The sequence below is a fragment of the Carcharodon carcharias genome, chromosome 1 (genome assembly GCF_017639515.1).
Source record: "Carcharodon carcharias isolate sCarCar2 chromosome 1, sCarCar2.pri, whole genome shotgun sequence".
Lineage (NCBI taxonomy): Eukaryota > Metazoa > Chordata > Chondrichthyes > Lamniformes > Lamnidae > Carcharodon > Carcharodon carcharias.
Genome location: NC_054467.1, coordinates 223,420,324 through 223,446,732, shown reverse-complemented (window position 1 = coordinate 223,446,732; position 26,409 = coordinate 223,420,324). Strand labels below are relative to the sequence as shown.

At 44.2% G+C, this 26,409-nt stretch overlaps 1 protein-coding gene across 2 annotated transcripts in view; it reads right to left on the bottom strand.

Annotated features, from left to right (window-relative positions):
• smad7 (SMAD family member 7) overlaps positions 1–25,740 on the bottom strand; it is a 44,090-nt gene extending 18,350 nt beyond the window's left edge. Inside the window, exons 1-3 of one of the 2 annotated variants that reach the window (XM_041196466.1) lie at positions 24,584–25,740; positions 23,285–23,338; positions 15,988–16,062 (exon numbers count right to left, since the gene is read on the bottom strand). In XM_041196466.1, coding sequence (XP_041052400.1) covers positions 15,988–16,062; positions 23,285–23,338; positions 24,584–25,244 — 790 coding nt within the window. In that variant the 5' untranslated portion in view covers positions 25,245–25,740. The remainder of the gene's footprint in view (positions 1–15,987; positions 16,063–23,284; positions 23,339–24,583) is intronic. The other variant, XM_041196467.1, reaches the window with a different exon arrangement.
• Between the last annotated feature and the right edge of the window lie 669 nt (positions 25,741–26,409).

The window sequence follows — 26,409 nt, the reverse complement described above, 5'->3', positions numbered from 1 at the left end:
AGGACTGAGATGAGGAAAAATTTCTGTGGAATTCTCTACCACAGAAGGCTGTGGAGACAGGCTCACTGAGTATATTCAAGAAAGAAATTGATAATTTTTTGGATATTAGGGACATCAAGGGGTATGGAGAGAAAGCAGGAATATGGCATTGAGATAGAGGATCAGCCATGAGTATACTGAATAGCGGTGCAAGCTCGAAGGGCCGAATGGCCTACTCCTACTCCTAGTTTCTATATCTGGAGTCAACCAACCAAGCACAGGCCTGGGACTTGCTGGCCTGGGCTACAATCTTTACTTACTAGATCTTCAGAGAGCACAAATAGCATAGAAATGATCAGTGCTTTAAGGGGAGTTGTCTGTAGCAATGATTCATGCACATTTCCTTTTCCCCAGTGCAACTGGGGGAACACGGAGCTGCTTCACTGGTCAAACCATCTACCATGAAAAAAAACTGAACTATGGATAACCTGAGAGCTAAATGACTCTCAGAAGGAAAAAAAATACACATGAACACACACACACACACACACACATGCAAGAGGAAACATCTCTATGACAGTGGGCAGGCAGCCAAGCCAGTGCCTGTGGGTCATTCAATCCTGACTCCAGGGCGATGCCAGTGTCAGCACGATGTTTCAGCACTCTCTTCCACAGTGGAGCTCAAAAGGTCAGTACAAGACGACACCAGCAAGTCTCCCATGTCCTCTCGGTGGAAGGCAACCATGACGTGCAACTGGTAAGGACCCTCTGGCGTCCTCTTAGCCCTCCACAAATAGTCCTGAATCAAGAGGTTAGCTTCTGCATGTGACTATGGCCTCAACCAAAGGCAAAAAGCCAAGGGGGTCATCCTATCAACTGCTACAGCGACGGGACTTCTGTTGGCTGCTAGCTCAGCACAATATTGAAGTATGTCCTTGCTTGTCTAATGCTTCTCTTGACCTTTCTGCCACTTGGCAAATGGCCTGCGGTCAAGGAAGACAGAAGGGCACACATGCCCTCTCAGGACCCAAGTTAATAATAAAAAAAAAATGTTTTGTAAGATTACTGTATTTCTTTGGCAGTTCCAGATAAGTTGGCAGCAATGTCCAGAACAAGCAATAAGATAGCAAACTGTGCTTGCAGTGACTGCTTAAAGGGAACTAATGCAGTCTAATGCCCCATAACACTAAAGGTTGAGAAAGGCTTGATATATGTGAGCTTTCTGATGCCTTTGATCATCCCTGCGTAACACGGTAGGACGACTGGTCACAGTACGGAAACTATCATTAGCCCAGTTTCTTCTGGGCTGCTCTGGCTCTGCTTCTGTAATATTGCTGGAGGTGGGGATGTGGGAGAAAGGGAGGGGTGAGGAGCAGGGGTGGGGGTGTGGTGACCGCGTGGGTGGTGCGGGAACTGCTCTGAGGAAATTCTGACCCATTTTTGGTAGAGCTTTCAATACATGTAATATCATGAATTCGACCAGTTTGCAGCACTGCCCACTCATGATGTCACTGGAGTGTCTTATCATCTCTGTAGAAACCAGTAACGGTTTAAAGAGAAAGTCAAACTTCCAGTTATTCGCTGAAGGAAGGACACAGGACAAGCTTTCACATTTTAAAACTTTTACTGTATCAAATGGCTAAACAAAAAGAACACTATGAACCAAACACTATTTTATTTTCATAGGCAACTTAATGAAAACCAAAAACCCCAATTTTGTTACAATACTCGGTCCCTTAAGTAGACATTCACTCCTCATGGGGCCAATCCAAAGTGTTTCACAACTCTCAAGGGTTTTACTTATGTTCTTTTCCCTTTCCAGTGACAGCTTCTTGGGAATTCTCCCTCTAGGTTCAACAAAGCGAATCTTGCAGCCTTTCAACTCCTCGCAAATTTTGTTTACAAACTGAGCGCGAGCTCCCTCCTGCATTCCATGTGAAGAGTAGTGTCTGCATTTGCTCTGCTTTAGGTGCAGACCTGGCCGACATCTATCTCATTTTGCTCTCTTCCTCCCAGTTAGCTACAGATCATCAAACATGAGGAACTGCAACCGCCCTGTCTGTGATATCTCTGAGTTTATGTGGAAGCCTGTAATCTGATCTCAAAATGGCTTCCTCTACCCTCCTCTCTGTGGCAACAGGAAACACACTAGCCTGAAATCCAAATAGAAATATTAATCCGCTATCTCTGATCACCACGGCCTTTCATCTTCTAAACAAAGAGGAAGATTGCAGCACTATTATCGATAACACCTTTCTGGGTTTTAGGAGACTTAGGATCTCGTGAATGTGGACCGAAGCAGCTGTCGTTGCCCCGTTGGTTAACATTTGGCACCTTAATTTCAATAACACAATGTGACTCCCCATTGATCTTTAGCGATTAAACCACCCAGGTTTACTGTCAGACAGACTAGCTTAGGTCACATGACTCCTTTTATTTAACCTACATTTAAAGATAAAGTCTCAAACTATGATAATCTTATAAGCCAAAAAGATATAGCCCTAAAATGCAACAACCCTTTACCTCATACTTGCAACAGGAGCAACTAAAAACTGCAAGAATCAGTAACTGAGACACATCAGTAAGTTTATAGGTATTGGCCCTCATAACAAGGAGAAATATCTAACATCTGTGCTCAGTTAACTAATCTCGACTGGGGCAGCAGTTTGTGGTGCTACTATTGGCTTTACTAGCCTTGTGCTAGTGAGATGGAAAAACAGTTTGGGATCCTCATTCCTCATCACTGTTGTAGAGATCAGTGTTGTAAAGGTGCATAAATAGGATCAGGACAGGACTTGGCTCACTTGTGTCATCCTCCAGTCCTCTCACATTCACTGTCAAGGCTCAGACAGGGAAGAATGGCCACTTTCCTGAGATACCAGGAGCCTGCTAGCATCCATGAAAGGAAACCTCTAAACTAAAAATGTAAGGAGAGCGACAGAAAATCAGATTGTTACAAAATTGTTACATGGAAATTCTGTAGAAGGCTTCACTAAATTTCACTAAAAACCTGTTGTTACAAAATACAGATCGTTCACTTTTTACGAACTTGATCTTGTGGGGACAGAGGTAGGTGACGATTTGAATAAAGGAGTCTTCCAAGCAGTGGGCCTACAGCTTTGGATTTCAGCCTCAGTTGGACTCAATGGCACCTCTGGATAAGTTTTGGTATCTAGCACTAGTTACAGCAGCATTCTGTTGTTCTTGTGGGGAGCTGGGGATGGAGGAGGGAAAGGAAAGAAAAAGAGGTGTTAAAAAAAAAACCAAAGGGACAGGCCCACCCAAACCTGACCCCAAGCGGGAACTGGGAGTTACAGCTAGCGAGGGCAAGATGGGTCTTACTTTCCTTTTAAAGGAAAGATACCTATAAGGTTAATTCGCAGGGAAAAATAATTGTGTGAAAGATTTAACAATTTAATTTTTTCCTTTGAAACATGAACCTTTATGGGGCCTCTTCAAATGATAGACCCCTGCCCTCCTTACCACATCCTGCTGCTGCAGATCCTACAGAAAGGAGAGAAAAAGCCTACCCTGCCTGCCCTAGAAGGGAACTGGGACAGGGGTTGGGGTGGGGACGAGAAACTGAGGGACAGGGAAAGCTGGGGGTGGGTGGCGTTGAAGGCCAATAGCAACAAGCAGATATTGCCAAATCCTTGTCTCTGCACTTCACTGGCCGACTACATTTTGTTCTGGCCATGTGATGTGTGAGAGGCTAGTCGCAAGGCTCCCAGCCTGGCTGACAGCCTAGAGAGCAATAAAGGAGTTTCATAGCTAAGTTAACCCTTCAGTAACTTCCTTTGACCTGCTTTTTAAAAAAAAACATGCACTAAATATCAATAAAGAAAAGGTCAGTGCTTTATATGGTCAAAAGATTAAATTCACAGCTAGCAGAGAGGTGCAATCTTTTTTACATTTAAAGCTATACTGTTTATTACTATTTTCTTTCAGGAGGTAAATGTATAATTTTAAGTAAGTATTTCTCTAGTGCACTCGTACATTTTGTAGTGTCCCAGGTAGGTCTATAAAGTGGGAAGGATTCAGTCTATTCTACATTTATTTAAAAAAACAAGACACTGTAACGGGCTAATTCAAAATGTCAACCTACAATGCTCATGCAGGAACACAGACATTTGTGACAGTATTCCCTCCAGTACAAATTAACTGTTACCATTTTCCACAATGATTGAGAGAGTTGAATCCTCAATTGACATCCTGCCCCCCACTGCCCCTCCCCCTGAGCAGGACTAAAGGCATTGCAGTGTCTGAGAGCACCTTCCCGTTACCTGCAATGGTATGATTCACCCATCAAACCTTTCCTTTCAACTTGGCCCCACACAAGGAAAGCTGGGGTAAACACTGCATGTCGACCTTGTCACCTCAATCAGTTAAACCTCACGAGCATTCCAGAAGTGTATTGCTAATCAGAATTTTACAGAAGTTGCTTTAAGATATGAACATATACGGTGAAAATAAAGAAGAGCCAACTAGAGGTGCTGTGATTGTACTTCTTGACTTAAAAGAGGATTAGTCTTAAAAAAGTATCTCTTCACTGCTGAGCCCAGGCTCAGACACTCTTCCCCCACCTCAGGTGTTTTATATACGACGTGAAGGGGTACAACCAGTGAATTAAAGGTCATCTCTATGCTTCCAGGAGGAGCTACTTCATCTTCATTGAGGCCCTAGGGATTAAAGTGGTGTTCAGATTTTTTTTCCTGTAGTTGCCAGTGGATCTCGAGTCAGTGCCTGGCTCCAGCCTCCAGCCTCCAGCCTCTCCTTTTGCCCTGTGCTGAGCCCCATTCATTACTCTAGCTGACTAGCTCTGCAGTTGACAGGAAGAAAAAGGGGTAAAGAGAGAGAGTATGATAGATAGTTAATGGCAGAGAAAGAAAGGGAGGGATAAAGAGTGACATAAAGGTATTGGCGAAGAGGAGAGGCTGAAAACTGCATAAGTATGGAAAAAGAAAGGGACAGAGTTAAAGACAGGAGAAGGCAAAGATGGAGACACATACAGCGAGAGGGGGAACCAGAGTTAAAGGCAGAAGGAGAGACAGGTACACAGACAAGCTCTGAAGAAAGAAAACAGGGACAGAGGCAGGCAGATTTAGACGTTTGTGATTTTTAAAAATTCGTTCACGGGATGTGTTGCTGGCTGGGCCAGCATTTATTGCCCATCCCTAATTCCCCATGAGAAGGTGGTGGTGAGCTGCCTTCTTCAACTGCTGCAGCCCATGTGGTGTAGGTACACCCACAGTGCTATTAGGAAGGGAGTTCCAGGAGTTTGTCCCAGTGACGGTGAAGTAACAGTGACATATTTCCAAGTCAGGATGGTGAGTGACTTGGAGGTGAACTTCCAGGTGTGGTGTTCTCATCTATCTGCTGCCCTTGTCCTTCTAGATGATAGCAGTAGTGGGTTTGGAAGGTGCTGCCTAAGGAGCCTTGATGAGTTCTTGCAGTGCATCTGGTAAATGGTACACCTTGCTGCTACCGTGCGTTGGTGATGGGGAGAGTGAATGCCTGTGGATGGGGTGCCAATCAAATGGGCTGCTTTGCCCTGTATGGTGTCGAGAGTGTTCTTGGAGCTGCACTCATCCAGGCAGGTGGGGAGTATTCCATCACACTCCTGACTTGTGCCTTGTAGATGGTGGACAGGCTTTGGGGAGTCAGGAGGTGAGTTACTCATCACAGGATTCCTCTGACCTGTTATTCTAGCCACGGTATTGATATGACTAGTCCAGTTCAGTTTCTGGTCAATGGCAACCTGCCAGGATGTTGATAGTGGGGTATTCAGTGATGGTAATGACATTGAATGTCATGGGGGTGATGATTAGATTCTCTCTTGTTGGAGATGGTCATTGCCTGGTACTTGTGGCATGAATGTTACTTGCCACCTGTCAGCCCAAACCTGGATATTTTCCAGATCTTGCTGCATTTGGACGTGGACTGCTTCAGCATCTGAGGAATCGCAGATAGTGCTGAGCATTGTGCAATTATCAGTGAACATCCCCGCTTCTGACTTTAATGATGGAAGGAAGGTCATTGATGAAGCAGCTGAAGGTGGTTGAGCCTAGGACACTACCCTGAGGAACTCCTGCAGTGATGTCCTGCAGTGGAAATGATTGACCTCCAACAACCACAACCATCTTCCTTTGTGCAAGGTATGACTCCACCCAGCAGAGAATTTTCCCCCGATTCCCACTGACTCCAGTTTTGCTAGGGCTCCTTGATGCCACACTCCATCAAATGTTGCCTTGATGTCAAGGGCAGTCACTCTCACCTCCTCTGTGGAGTTCAGCTCTTTCGTCCATGTTTGAACCAAGGCTGAAATGAGGTCAGAAGCTGAGTGACCCTGGCGGAACCCAAACTGGGTGTCAGTGAGCAGGTTTATGCTGAGCAAGTGCTCCTTGATAGCACTGTTGATGACCCCTTTTAATCATCAGTAAAGTAATGGGAGTGGACTGATGGGGTGGTAATTGGCTGGGTTGCATTTGTTCTACTTTACATGTACAGGACATACCTGGGCAATTTTTCACGTTACCAAGTAGATGCCAGTGTACTGGAACAACTTGGCTAGGGGCGTGGCAAGTTCTGGAGCACAAGGCTTCAGTACTATTGCCAGAATATTATCAGAGCCCATAGCCCTTGGCAGTATCCAGTGCCTTGAGTCATTTCCTGACATCACTTGGAGTGAATTGAATTGGCTGAAGGCTGGCATCTGTGATATGCTCGGGAGGAGGTAATTCTGGACAAAGATTGTTGCAAATGCTTCAAAAGCCGCATCTTTTGCATTGATGTGCTGGGCTCCCTCATCATTGAGGATGGGGATACTTGTGGAGCCTCCTCCTCCAGTGAGTTGTTTAATTGTGAACCACCATTCATGACTGGGCATGGCAGAACTGCGGGGCTTAGATCTGATCCGTTGGTTGTGGAATCGCTTAGCTCTATCACTTGCTGCATATGCTGTTTGATACGCAAATAGTCCTCATTTGTAGCTTCACCAGGTTGACACCTCATTTTTAGGTAAGTTGTTGCTGCTCCTGGCATGCCCTCCTACATTCTCCATTGAACCAGAGTTGATGCCCTGACTTGGTGGCAATGGTAGAGCAGGGCATATGCCGGACCGTGAGGTTACAGGTTGTGACGGAGTACATTTCTGCTACCCCTGATGGCCCACAGCACCTTGTGGATGTCTGATCTTAAGTTGCTATGTCTGTTCGAAATCTATCACATTTAGCACAGTGGTAGTGCCACACAACACGATGGAGGGCATCCTCAATGTGAAGGTGGGATGACTTCTCCACAATGACTTTGCAGGGGTCACTCCTACTGGAACTGTCATGGACAGATGCATCTGTGGCAGGCAGGTTGGTGAGGAGGAGGTCAAGTATGCTTTGCCCTCTTGTTATTTCCCTCATCACCTGCTGCTGAACCAGTATAGTAGCTATGTCCTTTAGGACTCGGCCAACTTGGTCGGTACTGGTGCTACCAGCCACTCTTGATGATGGACATTGATTATGGCAGATGAGAAGGAGACACAATAGCAGAACCAGGTAAAAATAGATGTACGGACAGAAGAAAGTCAGAGCGCGCGCAAGAGAGCACAAGGGCAATGAATACAGAGACAGCAAAAAAAGACTTGCATTTATATAGGGCCTTTCATGACAACCTGATATCTCAAAGCACTTTACAACCAATGAAGTGCTTCTGAAGGATAGTCACTGTTGTAATGTTAAGAAATGTGGCAGCCAATTTGCACACAGTTAGCTCCTACATACAGCAATGTGATAATGACCAGATAGTCTTTTTTTGTGGTGGTGATTCACGGATTAACACTAGTCAGGGCAGCAGGCTTCAGGTCCATGGATTGGAGGATCAGGATTGGGACTCAGTGGGTGTGACAGTCTGCTCCCTTGTTTTAGCGACTTGAAAATCCCATTCCCAGTTCTCCAATCAGTGCTTGCTTCAAGCGTCACTCCTGCCTCAACGGAGCATGCTCAGCCTCAATGAACACGCCCTAAGGGAAAACACAGACAGATATGCAGATGCAGGGAGAAGAGCGAGACTGTCAACAGAGAGAGACAGACTGGAATAGAGGGATGAAAATAGACAAAAACACACGAGGCTGAGACAAAGACGACATTACAGGAGACAGAAAATTAAATCTCTACCAATCCAACTTATATAACATTTCAGACAGAAGGTAATTCAACAGGGTTACAAAGCGTAGATTCTTATTAACAAAAAGCTCAGCAAATCCCTTTGATTCTGTTAAAGTATTCTTAGCAGTTTCTAAAGACAAATGGAGTTTTGTATCAGGCCAAAATGAAGCATGACCCTCAGGCCACGTTGTAACCCACATTTGCACCACACCGTTTTGCTTACGCGCTGGGAAAGAGAGAGGTGCGTGTAAACACAGGGGATATCAGATTCTGGCTTGACCAATGTGATTGTCATTTGAGTTTGATCTCTAGTGTAAATACCAGAGACAGACTACAAAAATGAGTAGAAATATTCAAGTGATGGTTGGGTTGGTGGGGGTGGGGGTCACAGAGAGACAGGTGGATAGGAGGAGAGACAGAAACTGATAGAGAGAAATTTGGAAGAGAAAAGAACTTGAGACAGAAACAAATTTAAAAAGGGAAAGCAGGGGTGGAATAAGTGCTAATACTCACTGGGGAAAATGTACTGTGCAATGTGATGCAGGTTAAAGCCCAGGTTTGATTCTTGGTTTGTCCTGAATTAATTTACCTGAGGGCAAATCAGGAGACCACTACTGGCCATGTCATCCTGGACTGGGAATGGAAGGAGGTCAAGGGGGGGACTTTGGACAGGGGTCGTTGCACTCCTGATTCCTATCTGGTGATCCCTGCTGGAAAATTGTTTTCAGGGAACAGTCTCCTGCCAACGCTCGCTGTCAAAAGTCACACTGCAACCACTTGAGCAAAGTACAGGAGAGCAAACGGCAGCCATGAAACCTTCGCTCTCAACACCTTCAGGGAGGAAGTGAGCAAGGTGAGGGTGGGGGGAGTGTGGAGAGAAGCAGGAAGCAATAGATTGAACATATCACCCACTTGCTTCCTGCCGGTTGAAAGCAATAGACTGTTACACAGTAAAAATGTTTTTCAACACAGTTCACTCCAGTGACAACACACTGTTAGGTTGATCAAAAACATTTTTCTCTCTCAAAAAATGTCTTCCTTTGTGGGTTTTAAACTATCAAAAGAATCTAGCTATGAGTAGCAAGAAAGCTAAGCACAATCCACACCACCCTGTGGTCTCTGGTGGTGCACTCAAAGAGAAACAGATTCAGTAAGTATAGAACTTCACAAACAGCTAGCTTGATATTAAGCAAATGTGGGAGCAGCAGAGCCAGAAAGACCCTTGAAAAATGGAAAACCCTTAAATATTCACAGACAACACTGATTTTAAAAAAATAGCAAGTCTGGGTGGGCCCATGAAAATTTATAAAGACCCTCGTATTTCAGCAATTGAAGGGATGGGAAGTGAATAAGGATTACAAAGCTTAATATTTCTTTACTTTTTTTAAAAAAAAAAGATCAATTCTAGTCCACACCCAAACCAGTTCAATCATTTGCAGGTCCCAGTGGGACAGCCATTATCAAATCTTGACTCTACTTTTTGTTCCTGCACTATCCTGGTCCGCATCAGCACCTTCCCTTCAGCAAATCCCATTTCCTCCCTGCAATCCTCCTCCCTCCCAGTCCCACCCCCACCCCTCTCTTTCCCCACAAATGTGGCAGACAAGATGTTATCAGGAACAGAAACTTTCAAAAAGCTCTTTTTAAAAGTTTGTGCATCCTTTTGGCTGTTCCATCAAGGATCTTGAGGAACTCCGTTTCCCTTCCATCTCACATCCCTCATACCCAGTCGTAAAGTGTACACTTCAACTCCAGCTTCATAACTTTCTCCATTTCTAGAAATAAACTCAACTCGACAGTTTTAGGAAAAAGCAATTGCTTTTCTGTTCCTGTCGAGCTCTCACTGAAACCCCGCAGTCAAACAATGGACGACTTTTTAAAAATCCTTTTCTGCGTACATTAGGCCAAAAGAGAGACAGAGGGCTTTTGCGCCCGGGGTGCTTTCTCACACAGATTTCACATCCTCTGAATGCACCTTCAGGTCAGAAAGATCTACTCTATAAAGCAGTGATAAAGCTCATCACTGATTTCCAAAACTAACATAACTTGACAGGGGCATTGTATGTCAGCCTTGGTTCAGTTGGTACCACCCTTCCCTCTGAATTAGCTGGCTGCAGTTTCAAGTCCCAGTCCAAACAGTTGAGGCTGACACTCTCGTGCCACTGAGGGACTGCTGCACTGTCAGGGGTGTCGTCTTTCAGAGGAGAATTAAACTGGCGTCCAGTCTGCTTTGTCAGTGTCTCTTGATACTATTTTGAAGAGGGGGTTGGGGATTTATCCCTGGTGTCCTGGTCAATATTTATTCCTTAATCCACATCACTAAACAGGTTAAGTGGTCGCCAGGGACCTTGCTGTGTGAAAATTGTCAGCCATGCTTCCTAACTTATGACAGTGACCACAATTAATTGGCTGTAAAGTGCATTGACACGTACTAAGATTGTGAAATGTGCTATATAATTTCCCTATGTGCAAAGAACATTCCTCTCCCTCCACCGACTCTCCCACCTGTGTTGAGTTGGTGGAAGGTGTGTTCCAATTAGCCTCAGTGTCTTTGGGCTAGGGAGAGAGGTGAAATTCAGTCATGTTCCTGATCCTACTCATGATCTAGTGACCTATGTTGAAGAATACTGGTTGCTTGGTCTCACCCATGAAGAATAGTCACATGTTAACAGAGAATTATTTGCACTGCTGGGGTTGTGCCTGATCTAGGAGTCAAAGTTTTCTGGATAGCTATGTTTGCATTATTTGCTCCCCCTTCCTCCAACGGTTGCCGGCTCCCTGCCTATGGTAATTGGTAAATCCTTACATGGCCACAAGAATCTGCATAAGTGCAACCCCTGGAGTTTCATCCTCCCTGTGGTGGCACTTTCACCTCCTGATTGCACAAACCGAGGTCAGTTGGCTGGTAAGGGAAAATATAATAATCACATTCAAAGATTCCTACAAAATCTCTCCAAAGGAGACCCTGTATGGTCTCACTCTTCAAGAACAGCCTTTCAGCCAAGATATCAATGATTGTGGAATCATCTACCTCTGTCTAAGTTAGTGTATTTCAGAGAACAGAGAAAGAAAGATGGCCTTTAAAATGGATGCTGTGTATAGTCATTGATGAACAAAGTCACTGTTGTGTGTTCACCTAATTAAAGTATCCCAACAAGATAGCATATCAGATAATGTCCTCTTATTGGGGTCTGGCCACTTTAATGAGTTGAGCACAGTTGAGTATATACAAGAACCGTGAGGGTGAATGAGAGGCTAATGGTGGCCCATGTGTTGTTGCTGCTGCTCCTTGAGTCATGGTTCAGCCAGAGTTGTTGGGTTAAGCTGGCAGCCTTTTCAATCCATGCACTGTTTTGGAACAGGCAGTACAAATGCAGAACCCTCCATTGTTACCAAGCCGCAGTGCTACTAAAAATCCATCTGCATTGTGCTACAACACACCAGGTAGGTGATGGTCACAGCAGGATTGGACTTAGTGCTGCTGCTCTGAACCTGGCGTAACCATGACCCATTTTCCTCAGGGAGGGACTTATCAATATGTAGGGTGGGCTCACTCCCAAAAGGGAAGCTGCTGCCGCTGCAAGGGTGGAAAACCATGGTGGAATTGCTGAGGCCACTGCTGCACTGACGGAGATGCCCGAGATTTAAGAGGGGCAAAGAGCCCCAGAGAGGAGGAACAGAAGGCATTTTAGGCCTTGGACTCAGCCATGGTCCATAATAGTAGTGGTAGGGGCCAATGTATCGAATAGGAGACAACAACAAACTGGCCATTCAACTCCATCCTGAAACTTAAGGAGTCTTACCATCAATAACAAGAGACAACTGGTATCCTCTTCTTGGGGTCTATGACACTAGCAGTGGTAAGCTGGAAAATATGCTGCACCTGCCCACACTGGCATTTGTATGCAGCAGGTATGGATAGGGCAGATGACGACTATCTGGTTGGGAAAGAGGGGGGTGGCAGCAGTGGTTCGGGGGTGGGGGGTGGTGCTCAAGGTTAGGCTGGAATCTGACAGTGGGCATCATCATCTAATTTTCCCCTCATTTTCTTCCAGTATCCCACCCAATCTGAGAAGAGAAACCAGCCCATGGTGCCTAAGGTTTCATATCTGTCAACAATTTATCAATAAGTTTTGGGGGGTGGGAGACATTTCTCTTGAGATTAAGTCACGAAGGTCATTTGCTAGGAGTTTCTCTGCTCCCAGTAGAACAGCAGAGGCCTGGCCATGCAGGCAAATGCAATTCCACCTTCTTGAACTACCCATTATTAGTCAATGGGCCTATTTTTGCATGCAGGGTCGCATTACAATGGGGCATTTTGCTGTATAAGGCTCATCACCTTATCAAGCTCCCCAATCTTTGCCAAGTGAATAGGAAAAAGTCGACCCAGTAGTCCAATCTTCTCCCGCTCACAATTCATTTTTTCCCTTTTTGGAGTCAGAAATCACTGCTGGTTTTTAATTGGAGTTACAGCTAATTATAAAAGCAAAATACTGCGGATGCTGGAAATCTAAAACAAAAACAAAAATACCTGGAAAAACTCAGTAGGTCTGACAGCATCTGCGGAGAGGAACACTGTTAACGTTTCGAGTCTGTATGACTCTTCAACAGAACTAAGTTCCGGTATTTTTGTTTTTGTTTTACAACTAATTATGCTGCTTTCAGCCTGACAGATATTAAGGATTAAGATCGGATTAATGAGGTGTGCTACTGTTTTTTCTTAAAAAATATCAGACCAGAGAGAGACTGGCTTCATGTAAAATGTTAACAGTGTCCATTCTGGCTCCTGGCACATTCCTTTGCTATTACTAACTCAATTTCAAACTCCTCATTGAGACAGATTCCCCTTGCTAAATAGCCATAAAGAACGTATCCCAGTTATTTGCTGTAAGTCCAAATCAACAGCAGGCTTATTTTGATTATTGGTACTAGTCAGCTGTACACAAGACTTGAATGAACGCACTTCGAAACAACATCGTCCATTCGTTCTGTGCCACTCAATTAATTAGCTCAAATTGCTCCCACTGTCGTTAACAGACCTGTAATTATCAGTGCTTCACCTTAATGCTGTGCAGCTCAAAATAATCACTCCAGGCACAACTTATATCACAAAGCATCGCCCACGGTTCAAATTAAGAGCACAGAGGATTCATTGTGCCTGCCATTGCACCTAAAACGAACTCCAACCAATTGAATTGACACAGCTCCCCTGTATCAGGACTGCCCTGTGCAGGTTAACAGTGGTAAGTGGGGCTGATCCTTACTTTGAGTCCCAACAACTTCCTACAATGTAGCACCACAATCTAAAATTAACGTGTTAGATCCTGACCAGAATGCTTGTCACATGAAAAATCAACTCATACATTTTATTTGACAGAGAGCGAGAGTGAGCGAGCGCAAAGGGTACTACTGGTTTGGGGGTGGTAATTCACCTTTTGTGTCCTAATTCATTTCCTATTGTCAGATAGTTCACTTGGTATTTTAAAATTTCCCTCAAACCATCAATTAGTCGAACACACTTGAGTGAGGCCCCAACTAAGGGGACACACAACTAAGTATGTTGGTGCATTAACACAATGTATGAATAGGATGATGGTTGGCTCTGCCCACCTTTTCCTGCACCCATCACTCCCCCACACTTTCTACACTGTCATAATTCACCACATGATAGATTACAAACAAACATTGAAATATGAAAATAAGAAACATTTCACCAAGGACAGCCCTGCCCCTTTAAAATCCAAGGGATTTAGCCTCCACTGACGTATTTTATTGCATACATCTGATAGAAAGCCAGATCCAAGTTTCACAAACAACTTTCAAGAAACACTCCTCTACTAATCAAAGCCTGCATAACGGGACCCCTTAGACTCAACTTCACCTCTCTTGGGAATCCAAACACACAACTACAGTCCAGGCGTGGGCTGAACCCGTAAACTTCAGCACAGAGCACAAACCTCAACCCAAGTCCGCAATCCTTGCCGGTTTGCAACTTAAAATAGGCTGTTGTAATAATGATATGGTTACAGCTCAAAAAAAAGTTGCAAAATTACAATAACAATCCAATTTGCCCTGTTTTGGCAGCTCCAGTCAGTTTAGGAATTTGCCATTTTGTCGGTCCAAACCATTGCCTGTTTTTATCCCAATATCACAGGATAACAGAGAGCTAGGAGAATACAAACCCCTGCATCCTCCCAGACAATTGCCTGGCAAAATATGGATCCCTTCAAAATCAGTAAGGACAACACAGCATATGCAAAGCAGAGCCTTCAGTAACAATATTAGAGGGAGCAAAAGAACATGGTACTATTTATCTAGACTACTACACTATAATGTTATACCTAGAATATAAAGTAGGCATATCTAGAATACCACACTACATTGTACACCTAGAAAGCTACTGTATGATGCTCACTTACAATAGGGTTATATACTATAGAATTCCAAGTTACATCGTGCATTTTCGAAACCACAATATCTAGAATATTCAAATATAGTGTCTATGTGAGATACTATATAGCATTGCGCATCTAGAAAGGGGGAGCAGACTACATACCCAGAGTATCAAGCCATATTCTAATACTGATCCACGAAGTTGAAGTCATCAACATTACTGTCCTTTCCTCTCAATTGGGGGTTGGGGGGGGGGGGTTTGTTGTCGGAGGGAGTTGGGGTGCAGCATTATTGTTTTCACTGTCACTGTGCAGGATATTGGCTACTCGTTAAGGAAATGGTCTGATTTTTGTCATCCCATTGATATCAAACTAGCAGGCAATCTGCTCCACCAGAACACAGGCAATAAACACAAAAGATCCACCCAATCTCAAACCTCCCCTTCCCTCATACACCAAGGGTGGAATTTAATGCAGCCACTAAGAGCGGGAATCATAACCGACGGGGTGGCTTCAATCAGGAAGGTGCCAAAATCTCGCTTCCTGATGGCTGGTTGAGTTTAAGGGATTAAGTTGGCAGTGTTTCAGTGACAGGTTGGGACTCGAGATGTCCTTTGGAGGGAACCTCTTTTCCCTACTTTTGCATGCCAAGAATACTCGATACATCATAACTACAAATTAAATCAGACCTTCAAGATTAAGTCAGCAGTGAACAGGAAACTCGTATCAGCAGATTTACAACTGATTAAAAGGTAGTGGGCACCAGGTGAGATGGTCCATTTGGATCATAGATGAGTGACTGTCTTTGTTGAACACTGAGGAAAAGGACAGGGGAGCAGGGGAACATTCATGGACCTAGACTGTCAGCAGTGAAAAGGACAAAGCAGTGGGGCTGGGGTGGGGGCCGGGCAGTGATGGGAGATCCATGGAGGTGATTGGACTGCGGGGGGTGTCGGGGAGGAATGGGAATGATGAGGTGTCCCACGAGATGGCGTAGAATTACGATGGGGTGAATGATGAGGGTAGGGGATTTAGATCTGCAAAGAGGGATGGGGGCTTGGCTTCCAGACAATATCCTTCCAAATCTACAATTGTTGTCCCCCAGCTAACCTGCTCCTTGCCTGCAGAGCCTGCACGCTTGTCCCTTGGGGCTCTATTGTAGTCCTCCTGGGGCTGCACTGCAATCACCTGATTGGTTTGGCCACTTCCTGCCCGCCTGGCCATGTGATCATTTGTGATCACTTGGCTGCTGCCTGCCCTTTAAAATTAACAGTGAATTCCATGCACACCAACTGGCGACACGCGAGTGGAAGTGACACACACTTCAGTCACCAGGATGTGCCTCATGGATTAAATTTCACTCATAATCCTTTACTAATTTTTTTTTAAAAAGTGAACATCTCATTTTAGCGAGTCACATCATCATTAGCTGGCTGAGAGTGCCACACACTGTCTCTTACCTGAAAGCCCCCCAGGGGCCATATAATGAGATCCCCCAGTTTCAGTCGAGGGAGGCACAGAGTCTGGTAAATCTGCTGTAAGCAAAAGGAAAAACACGCCTTAAAATATTTCAGGACTTTTTTTTGGCATAATTTCAATCATTCAGCCTGGACGTCACATCTAATTACTTCCCCCGCCCCGCCGCATAGTTAAAAAGCCTGCTGGCACTGACTGACTAGACTCTCGTACAAAGGTCACTTCAACAAGACACAGGATGGCCACCAGTGTCTTTAAAGCCATATCCCAGCAAGTTATAATTGTCAGGAGTTGGGGAGGAAAAAAAAAACTATTCCCACAACTTATCACACTTCTTTCTTCAAATGTCTAACTGCTATCATCATATTCATATCCCAGTTACTCCTATCCCACTTACAAGTTGGCTGCTAGGATATGGGAGACTCTCTCCCAGGATGACATATATGGGGCTGATTTTTAGCTTTGGGGCTAGGGAACAGGAGCTGGGGCTGTTTCTGGTCCAGTCACTCTTAGGGATTTTCATGAACGCTCCCCCTTAATTGGCACGGAAACAGGTTCCCTCTTGTCCAATCAAGGGCAGCAGGTGGGCTCTCAAAAGCTGAAGACCAGAGGCCTGAGAGGAGCAGCAGGGTACTAAAGGGTAAGTAATTAAGAGGATACTTCAACATGGAAGCACCCTCTCACCAACTTTTGTAAAAAAAGAACTTGCAAGTAAGAGTTTCCGCAGCCAGGTCACCACTGTGGTGACTGGGGTAGGTTGGAAATCCTTCTACAGAAGCAGCCTTTTGCTACACCTGCTCCCAGGCAGGCAGGAAGGGCTGGCTCCCCAGCCTGCCACTTGGGTGCCCACCTCTGGGCAGTTAAAATGTTGCCCATCTGGTACAGGAAACTGGAGGCTGACTGGAAAATCCTAGCCAGCCTTCTTTCACTGTGGCTAACAAGGCTCTTAATGAGCTTAAATTGGCTGCCATACCTCATTAGGGGCATCAAGCTTCTAATCTACTTTGGCAAAAACAGCAGGCGCCAGGAACAGGGTTGGGAAACCAGCACACTGGATGGCACTGGTATTTTCAGACCCCATCTTCCTCTTTTCAGGTCTCGAAGGGCCCAAAAACTCATCCCATAAAATTGACATCCTCTGGGGGTGGCATGACTGCCTCTTTATTGGTTCATCCTCTGACTCATTGCCTGATTCACCAGGTAAGCTTTCAGAAATCTACAGAGGGTATGCAGCAGGCACACAGCTGCAGAAGTATGGTTGCAAAGTTATATTGGAGAGATTGCCAATGGGGAGGGAAATGCATTGAGGTATCGGGTCTCTCAACTGATGGCTGAAAAGTTGGCCGGAGACCTGCACTACCTCTTTTCCGGAAGGCCTGCCAAACTACCAGTCAATCAGGCAGTGGTGAGGCCAGTGGCAGACATTCCTGTGGAAACAAGACCCTGGGGGCATAAGTCTCACCTACTGAGAGCCGCCAGTCAATCAGAGGCCAGCACCTCTTATGCTCAGCAGCACCACTGGGGAGGCGGTGGCTGCTGCCGGAAGGACAGACAGCAGAGTCCCAGAATCGAAGGAGGGCAGGGGGTTGGCTCTCATCGGACCTCTCCCTCCCCATATCCAGTCCTTCGATCAGGCACTGAGTGCCTTAGATCAAGGGAACTCTCTCTCTCTCTCTCTCTCTCCACACCCCCCCCCCCTCCAAACCCCAGGAGGTTACAAGTGGCCCGCACAGTTTTAGCTGCTGTGCTCACCAAATGGCAACAGGCCTGCTTGCAGCTGGGTTAATACCAAAAGTGGGATGAGGTTCTTGAGTAGTAATTAATAGACCACTTAAGGGCCTCAATTTGCAGCAGGGAGGGAACGTCAATCAGGGGTTTTCGAGCTCCGAACTTAATTTGGGCACAGGTGGGAAGGCGGCGAGGTTCTGGTGAGTCACTGTCCCACCTAAGTACTTGCCCATCTCACCTCCAAGCTCACCACCAGCAAGAGCACAAGATTCCACACAAAAGCTTACAAGTCAGGGTTACAATGCCAGTTATTGATGAGCAAGTTAAGTGGTGAAATCTGGTGAAATGACATTGAAATCCATCCAGCCCTCAAAGGGTTAACCTTAATTTTCCTTTTCCTGCAGCCATTTTTGACTCAGCTGATGAAAGCCATCTCCTAAAAAGCTTCAGCCTTGTTTTCATGCCACAGTTCCACATTAAGGAGCTTGGACGGTGAGGGAGTGATGTGGAACCCATTTTCTTTGGCTTCTCTCCAAGCTATCTCCATTTCCCAGCCAGCCACACTGAAATACCTCAAACACTAGGCGACACACTAAAACCTAGAGGCTTTGAGAAGACCAATCCCTGATAAGACTGAGCACAATTGTTGTGCATCTCCAAATGTCTCTCTCCTGTCTCTCTCTCTCTTATGTTTCTCACTTCAGAATATAACATTGAAGTGGTGTAGTGAGCCTGTTCAGACGTCAGATGAAAGCTTGTCAACAGATCTGCACAAAAACTACCTTTAACCCACATCAGTCTCCTGCTGCTCTGGCTCCAAATTCCACCCAGCTCATATCACAAGAAACTTTTCAAAGTCAGCCCCTGATATTTAACAGCCAGTGATATCTCATAACCAACATGGGGCCATTACTAAACTCTATATAGGTGTAAACTTTGACTTGCTTAAGAAAAAGCACATTCCTGAGCTACTCAGGCCAGCTCAGCTCCTGGGACAGCTTGGGCCAAAAAATGCCCACTGTTAGTGTTCAACATAGAAGGATATATTTTCTTCCCTGAATTGGCCTCCGGTTTTCTTTTTCATCTGTTTTGTCTGTCTCCCAGGAGCTTACACGGCTGCTAAAGGGTGGAGGTCAAAAAGCTGAGTTGCAACATGACTATATGGGATGGGCTCAACAGGCCACTGGTCTTTTCCTGTCTGCCATTTTCGTACGTTTGTAGCTATCTGAGGATACGAGAGTGCGCTCCCAACAAATGTTATGTCTGCTACACCAATTCACTTCAGTTGGGAGCATCCTTTAAAACACACTTATGCCAACAGCAAAGATTTTGTTGGATATTTCTGGTATGTTTGATTCCGTTCCTCACTGGCCAACACCTGTATTTTACCTTTCCAACATTTATAGCTCTTCAGATTTAAAAACTTGCTTCATGGCATAAAATAATACATTTCCAAATGTCCAAATTGTACGCCCACAAAATCCTTGGGATTGCTGCTCAGACACCCTGATTTATAGTACTGCCTATCAGAAGCGTATTAAACAAAAAGTGAAGCCTATATTGCCAGTGTCCTTTTTTTTAAAGAATTATAATCTTAATTATAGCCCAATTGATGAAATTCTGACTTAATAGCATCACCATTTAAAAAAAATACTATTATCACTAACACTGGCAAGCAGGTACACAGAAATTAAGATAAATTCTTGTTTATTTTCACTCCAAACCAGAAGGAAAGCCTTTCTGCAGCTTCCAAATGCCAGAATCGACATTACTTCCTCGAAAGTGACTGGGCTTTCCCTTCCATAAATGCAGCTTCAGATTGTGGCTTTCTGTTTACATACATAACGTTAACCTTTATGTCAACACTTCACAGGAAGTTGTTCCACTCAACTAATGGGATACATCAGGTGCAGAAGTCGCTGAACTTCTAATTTACTTGAGGGCCCAAATTGTTTAGTTAAGTCTCTTCCCTGTTCAAGCTGCTGCTGGCCTGCTCAATACCTCAGGACAGAATCTGTGATGGGTACAGCCCAGTAAATTTAGCTGACCAGTAGAACTTTTAATTTGTTAATATATTTATATTTTGTTACTAATTGCCAAATTTATCAGTGCTTTTTTTTCCCCCCTCTGGGTAGAAATCAGACTGGTTGTAAGCAGAAACACTTCAGAGGGAAAGGATATAGCGCTCATGATTCACAAAAACACAAATGCTTGGTTTTACGATACTTGTTTGCTTCCTGCACACTGGGGCACCACAGCTGTACCAAGCAATAAGATAATAAGAATGTTCCTGCCAGTCTCTTCTCAACTCAAGAAACATCTACATGTCTAAGTTAAAGTCTATAAAATACCAGTTCAATTGAAGAAACTAATGGGCCACATTTATGAATAGGAAAGAGTAGGCCATTCATCCCCTCCAGCCTATTCAAGTAGACTGATTAGTATCTTAACTTTACTTGGATCCATATCCTTTAGTATCCTCTCAGACTGGGAGATAATAGAGATGCTAAGGCTTGGTCTCTCCAACTTTGGTTAGGGAAAGATGAAAAAAACAATTAGCCAATATTCCCACTGCATCTCCCTGTTTGAAATGTTGTGCCTGGGTATTGGGTGTGAGCCTTGTATCAGGCTCAGGTGCAGTGCCCCTACAGTCAAGTTAGCTTACCGACAACTTTCTAGGCTCACACATGAAGTGGGCACATTATCAAAATCCTACCAGCCTGCTGAGCTATACTTGAGCCTGAGAGGAGGATGATAATACTTTTAAACCACACAATCACACAAAGAAAAGCAAATTCAATTTCAGGGCTTTTTTGATTTCTTTTCTCTTCTATAAACCTTTGTGTTGTTTATAGTCCAGCATGGCTGTCACACAAAAATCCATTTTGAACTGTCGCTGCATCACAAGTCACCAGGTAAATTACTGATATGGATGCCATGCAGTCCATGAATAATCCCTCCATGGGCTAACAGATCTTCATCTCACTTAAGAAAATAAAAACGTAGGGGCAAATATTACAATTTACAGAGCTCCATGTGACAGGAGCACATGCGAGGAACTTGGATTGAGGTCAGTGCATCCAGTTTGTAGCTGGCACAATTTTCTGCCCATGGGTGTGAAATTCCTCAGGTCGGTAGTAACTTTATTGCAAAAATCAGTTTGGTGGGGGGTGGGGAAGAAAATGGGATGGGAAAGTTGCTTTTTACAAGTGATCAGCTCCTATTAATTACACAGCAGCACCAAGAGTGTTCCAAAGTAGAAAGAGCAGTACTCTATGGGTTTGGGACTGCACACTGCATTTCATTGGAAAGTGAATCACATTTCAATGTGCTATATAAATACTTGCTTTTATATTGCACATTTCACTTCAAGAAATCCCAAATCACTCTATTATGAACCACCATCACTTTTATGATGTAGGAAATATGACAGCCATTTTGCACACAACAAGATCCCAAAAAAACAGCAATGAAATCAAGGCCAGGTAATCCATTTCAGTGAGATAGTCAAGGTTTAAATATTAAATATTGGCTGCGACACTGAGAACTCCCTTTCTCTTTAAAATAGTGCTATGGGTTTAATGCCTCATCTAAAGATGGTACATCCAACAGCACAGCACTCTCTCAGCGTTGCACCAAAGGGTCTGTCTGGATCTGTGTATTCAAGTCTCTGATGTGCAATTTAAAACCACAAAGTCTGACTCAGAGGTGAGTGTACTACTACTGAGCCACAGCTGACAACTTAAAAAGAACTTTGGTGTCTAAAATAATTATTGACCCATTTCCACAGATACCCATCTCAGCTCACCTCACCCAAAGCCAACTTTCCTGCTTCAATCCTTTAATGAAGGCTACTGTCTGTAACCAAGAGGCTTCAGACATCCACATAATATCAGACTCAGGCAATTAGCTGACATTGCTGTGCTCTACGGCTACAGGACTCACATAAAAACATCACTGCACCACATTAAACCAGAACTCTGATGCCAGAAACTCATGTAGAGGAATTTTACTGAGTGCAGTGTTCCTCTCAACATGGAAGCCTATAGAACAGATATTATGCTTTTCATGTTATGGTAATGAAGAGATGGGAGATGGTTGGAGAAGTGTCCAATTTCACTTATACACAGACAGACAGGCAAATATGAAGGGTGAGTAATACTAAAGAGGTATTCTTGCATGCCTCCTGGTTCAGCGTGGCATTAACAGGTCACACCCATTGGATAAATACTGTCCAATACTGGGGGATCGTAAAGAAGCAAAGAATGTGCCCTTTGGGACAACATCATCTGATTTGTATCTGTAACAGTTCACTAGGTTTCTCTATACACACCATGGACATTTTTCTGTCATGTCTGAGCCTCAACATATTTATAAATGTTGCTGCTTAAAACTCACATAAGATTGTCCCATTTGTAGTTACAGGTGACTCCCAGCTGGAACACGCACTAGCTAGACCACCTCATCTGTACGTCAGTGGAAGAACATAAGGCCCTTGCAAGCACAATTACTTTTAACTGCAGCAAGGTATTTGTGAATTGCCAAGAATTAAAATGCACTGGCCAGCGTGTCAAACTGAGCTACACAGAAGTAATTTCAATCCATTGATATCTAGCAGGTATCATAGTGATACAGTGCAACTGGCCTCAGCAATCATGAGCTAGAATGGGGTAAACCAGCAATGGTTCCATTCTAGTCACTGAACCAAATGATCTGGTCACATATGGGAGATTGCTGTGCGCAAACAGGCCATCACATTTCCTACAGCCAATAATCAATTGTAGTTAAAGTGCTTTGGGTTAGGGTTAGGGTTAGGGTTGTGAAAGACACTTTCTTTCCTTCACTTGTCTTTGGAAAGTGAGAGCAATGGGTGGATGAGGGTAAGACCAAGTTTGTCTGTCACAGCCCCAATCCCATCAAATAGACTATTAATCATCAATGTATAAGCTCACAAAAAAAGTATATGGGTGAGGCCCTGAAATGTGGCAAGCAAGCAGCAATGGGACCAAACCCAAGAATATGGTAGTAACTACTTTCACTGGCTCCACTGAGTCTCTAATAAACTCCGCACATCAAAATTTCCATATGTTTAGATATACAGATATTTCAAAGAAATAGTGTGGAAACCATGCATGCCACATCTTGTCTTGAGCTGTATATGGTATATTTATTATTTTCTTCTACAGTGTGAATGTAAACAGTTAACACTGGTTTAACTCTACAGGAACTTAGAAACCAGCCCAAATTTCCCCAACCGACAATCCCCTGGAGCACCAACTCTCTGGCTGTGCCCAAATCAGTTGTGAATCAATCTCCTTCCGGATGGAAGTTTCTATAAACATCTACCCCTTCCCCCTCCTCAGTTTTGGCTCATTGGAAATACCTTCAATAATGTAATAAATTAAATATTTTAGAATATTTTAAAAATTGTTGCAACTTGCAACAATATAAACAGTAAAATGTTATTTTAGGTGGTTGGTGGTAAATGAGGAAAGCGTTCTTAAAACAAGTAAAAAAAAATGCAGTTTAAGTCACAAATAACACAATACTTACCAGGTTGTTTGAATGAGTCCATTGGAAATCTAGAATACGGAGGCGGGGGTGACTCTGGAAACATAAAAATAAGAGAGAGAGAAAAAGGCAAAGCCATGAGAAAAGAGATAGAAACTTATGATAACACTGGCAGGAGAGCCGGCATTCTTTCGTAAACTGTTTGTCTTAGCTCTGGGGGCTGGAGGCAGAACAGCAAAGGCGGCGATTGCCTTGATAGTTAACAGTCACATAAACAAAAGAGTCAGCCTGGCGCCAGTCTCACTGATATGCAACTTGTGTGTCTAATCGCCCCTCCTTGGCTCACGTAAGCCACTTCTGCTCTGGAAATTACCACTGAATCAGTCTGGCTGAGGATCTGACCGCGCCATCTAACTGGAAAATCACCCATTTACCTCGGCGACAAGTCTTCTAGACAACTTTTTTCCCCCAAAAGGAACAAACTTTTAGCTACTTGATTGAACATTTGACAGGATTAACAGGGTGTTTTAAAATAACTCCCCTCCTCCTTCTTTCTTAAAATAATGTGAATTTAAACAGTAACTTTTGATGTTCAGACAATTCCCAGAAACATTTAGACAAATGAAAATAAAAATTTGTAATTGCACGCCCCCCCCCCCCCCACCGTCCTCGATCTCAATCCAACAGTTTCAATTCAGACCACAATCTTGAATGAAAATATATCTAACTTTATGGAGATTATTTTAAAATTAGACAATGCTTTGAAATCGCGACATGTTTATATTTTAATAGGCAGAATGTAGCCCAGTAATATTTGGATAGAAGGACAGTTTTAAATCAGCATGTGCTTCTGAACTAGAATGGGACAAAATTCGGTTTTAAACCGGATCGCCCGGAATTAATACTAATCCGGGATCAAACTCAAATTATTCGCAATATGAACGTTGCAACATACCATTTTTTTTAACAAAAGAAGCGATTTGTTCATGAAATTATACAATAAACTTCCAGATTTTTTTTTAAAACTCAACTTAAGTAAATTTTATGTAAGCTTCACAAAGCAAATTCTGCTCTTAAAAGGGACCCTTCAGGGCGTGATAAGAGTGACAGCGGCTTAAAGTTGCAGAAGAACTAAAGTTAAAGTCTTCTCGATTTTTTTAAAAAAAGTCACCATTATTGTAACGCCTGGTGGGCTTAAAGAATGAATGTGACCTCTGTTCCTTACGAGATGGCCCAGGTGATCAAAGCACAGAAGGGAAGTCATAAAACTAGATTTTTCAACATGTAACCTACCTCCCCTTTTTTTAAAAATCATCATTAAATATTTTAAAATTATCTTACCGAGTTCACAGAGTCTGCTAAGGTGGTGCGGGTTACAACAGACGGAATCCGGATTATTCGTTCCGTACGATTCACAGCAATAAAGTCTTTTCAGTTCCGAAGAGTTCCTCAGGTCAGTCCAACGGAAGACTTTGCAGATCAGTACCGGCAAGGAGTAAGTTTGTTTGCTCAGTTTGGGCTCAATCATCTTGGGTAAGAGGAGGCAGCCGGTGCGGGCTCCCCCTTTGCTCTCCACCGATTGCAACAATAATTCCAACTGTTTCTCTTTCAGCTTCTTCAGCAGCGAGTGCGTGAGGGTTTTTAATTCGGGGTCCGAGACGGTGGATTTGGATGCTTTCCCCCCGCAGCATCCCCCACCGCCGCCGCCGCCGCTGCCACCACCACTGCCGCCGCTGCTGCCGCCCCCTCCGCCTCCTCCTCCTCCTCCTCGGCTTGCATCGCCCTCCTTATCCGTCTGGCCGTCTGCCTCTCCCAACGCACGGCTTCGCCAAAGTCGCCGGACCAGACCCGATCGTTTCGTCCTGAACATGCGAGACGAAGATCCGCCAGAGAGAAATCTGCTAAAACCCAGCCAGGTACAGCAAAAACATATCCGCAAAACATGAATCCAGCCTGTTCTCGATGGCAACAACACAGTAACAGCCGCACAAATCTGTAGCATACGCCACCCCCTTATTTTTTTTTAATTTTTTAAAAAAAATATAAGATCCGGTAAATTGGTTTCAACAATACTGTAATTAAATACAGGGGGATGGGTCAGAGCTCCCCACAGATACAATCATGCATTGTAACCCACCGGCATAAAGTAGGAGAAATGTAACCAAGAATATGTATCCATAAAAATGTAACCCAAGCGTTCGCTTCTTGTTCCTTTCTTCGTTTTTTTTGGGCAGTTTAATCCAAACCCTTAATCCGGCCGGCAAGGCTGTGCTGACGATTGTAGAGATCGCTTTCTTCCTCCGTTTTCCCTTCTTCCTTTCGGCGGTGATAGATATACATGCAGTGTCTCTAATCTTTTCTCTTCCTTTTCTCTCTCTCTCTCTCTTTGGCCAGATTTGTACGTGCGAGGGCTTGTCTGGTCTCTTCTTTGCCACTTTCCTTTCACTAACTTGATTTTTTTTTAAACAAAAGCACGATTTATAAAGATGGGGTGGTGGGTGGGGGTGGGGGGGGGAGCTGGTGGTGGGTAAAGAAACCAAAAAAAACCCTAAGAAAGTTGTCGCCGTTTGCAGCTCTGCTCTGCTCTGCTTGTGGATTTCCTGAGTGCTCCGGACTCCTGGCTGAAACTGACACAAGACTTGAAATTTACAAGCTCTTGCTTTGGCTGCGCATTGGCGCGGTCGATCACGTGTGCGTCTAGACACTTTGTCGCGGCCCCCGGTTTAAAGTGATTGTTACGCAAACAAGCGATCACATTACTAACAGCCCCTTTTACTTTATAAACCGTTACCCCCCTCCATCCATACATACACACCATTAAAACAAACTACTGGGAACATTAGACCTCTATTAATCCCGTAAACAATTAATACACACATCTTTTTTTTTGGTGTCGGGGCGGTGGGGAGAACGAAAGGGAAAATCAGTCCGGAAATTTTGGGAACTGAAACTTGCTCCAGACTCCTGTATGAAAATTACTGACATTTTTTTTTTGTTCTGCTTTCGTTGGATGCGCGGAGACAGATAGCGAGCTGTGGAAGCAAGCTGTCTTGCGCCGGTTATTGCTGGGTGCTATAGAGACAAGGAGGTGGGATGGGTCTGAATTGAATTTTGAAGGTTGGATTAAAGGTTTGAAACTATGGATTCCTGTGGGATAACCTGATCAA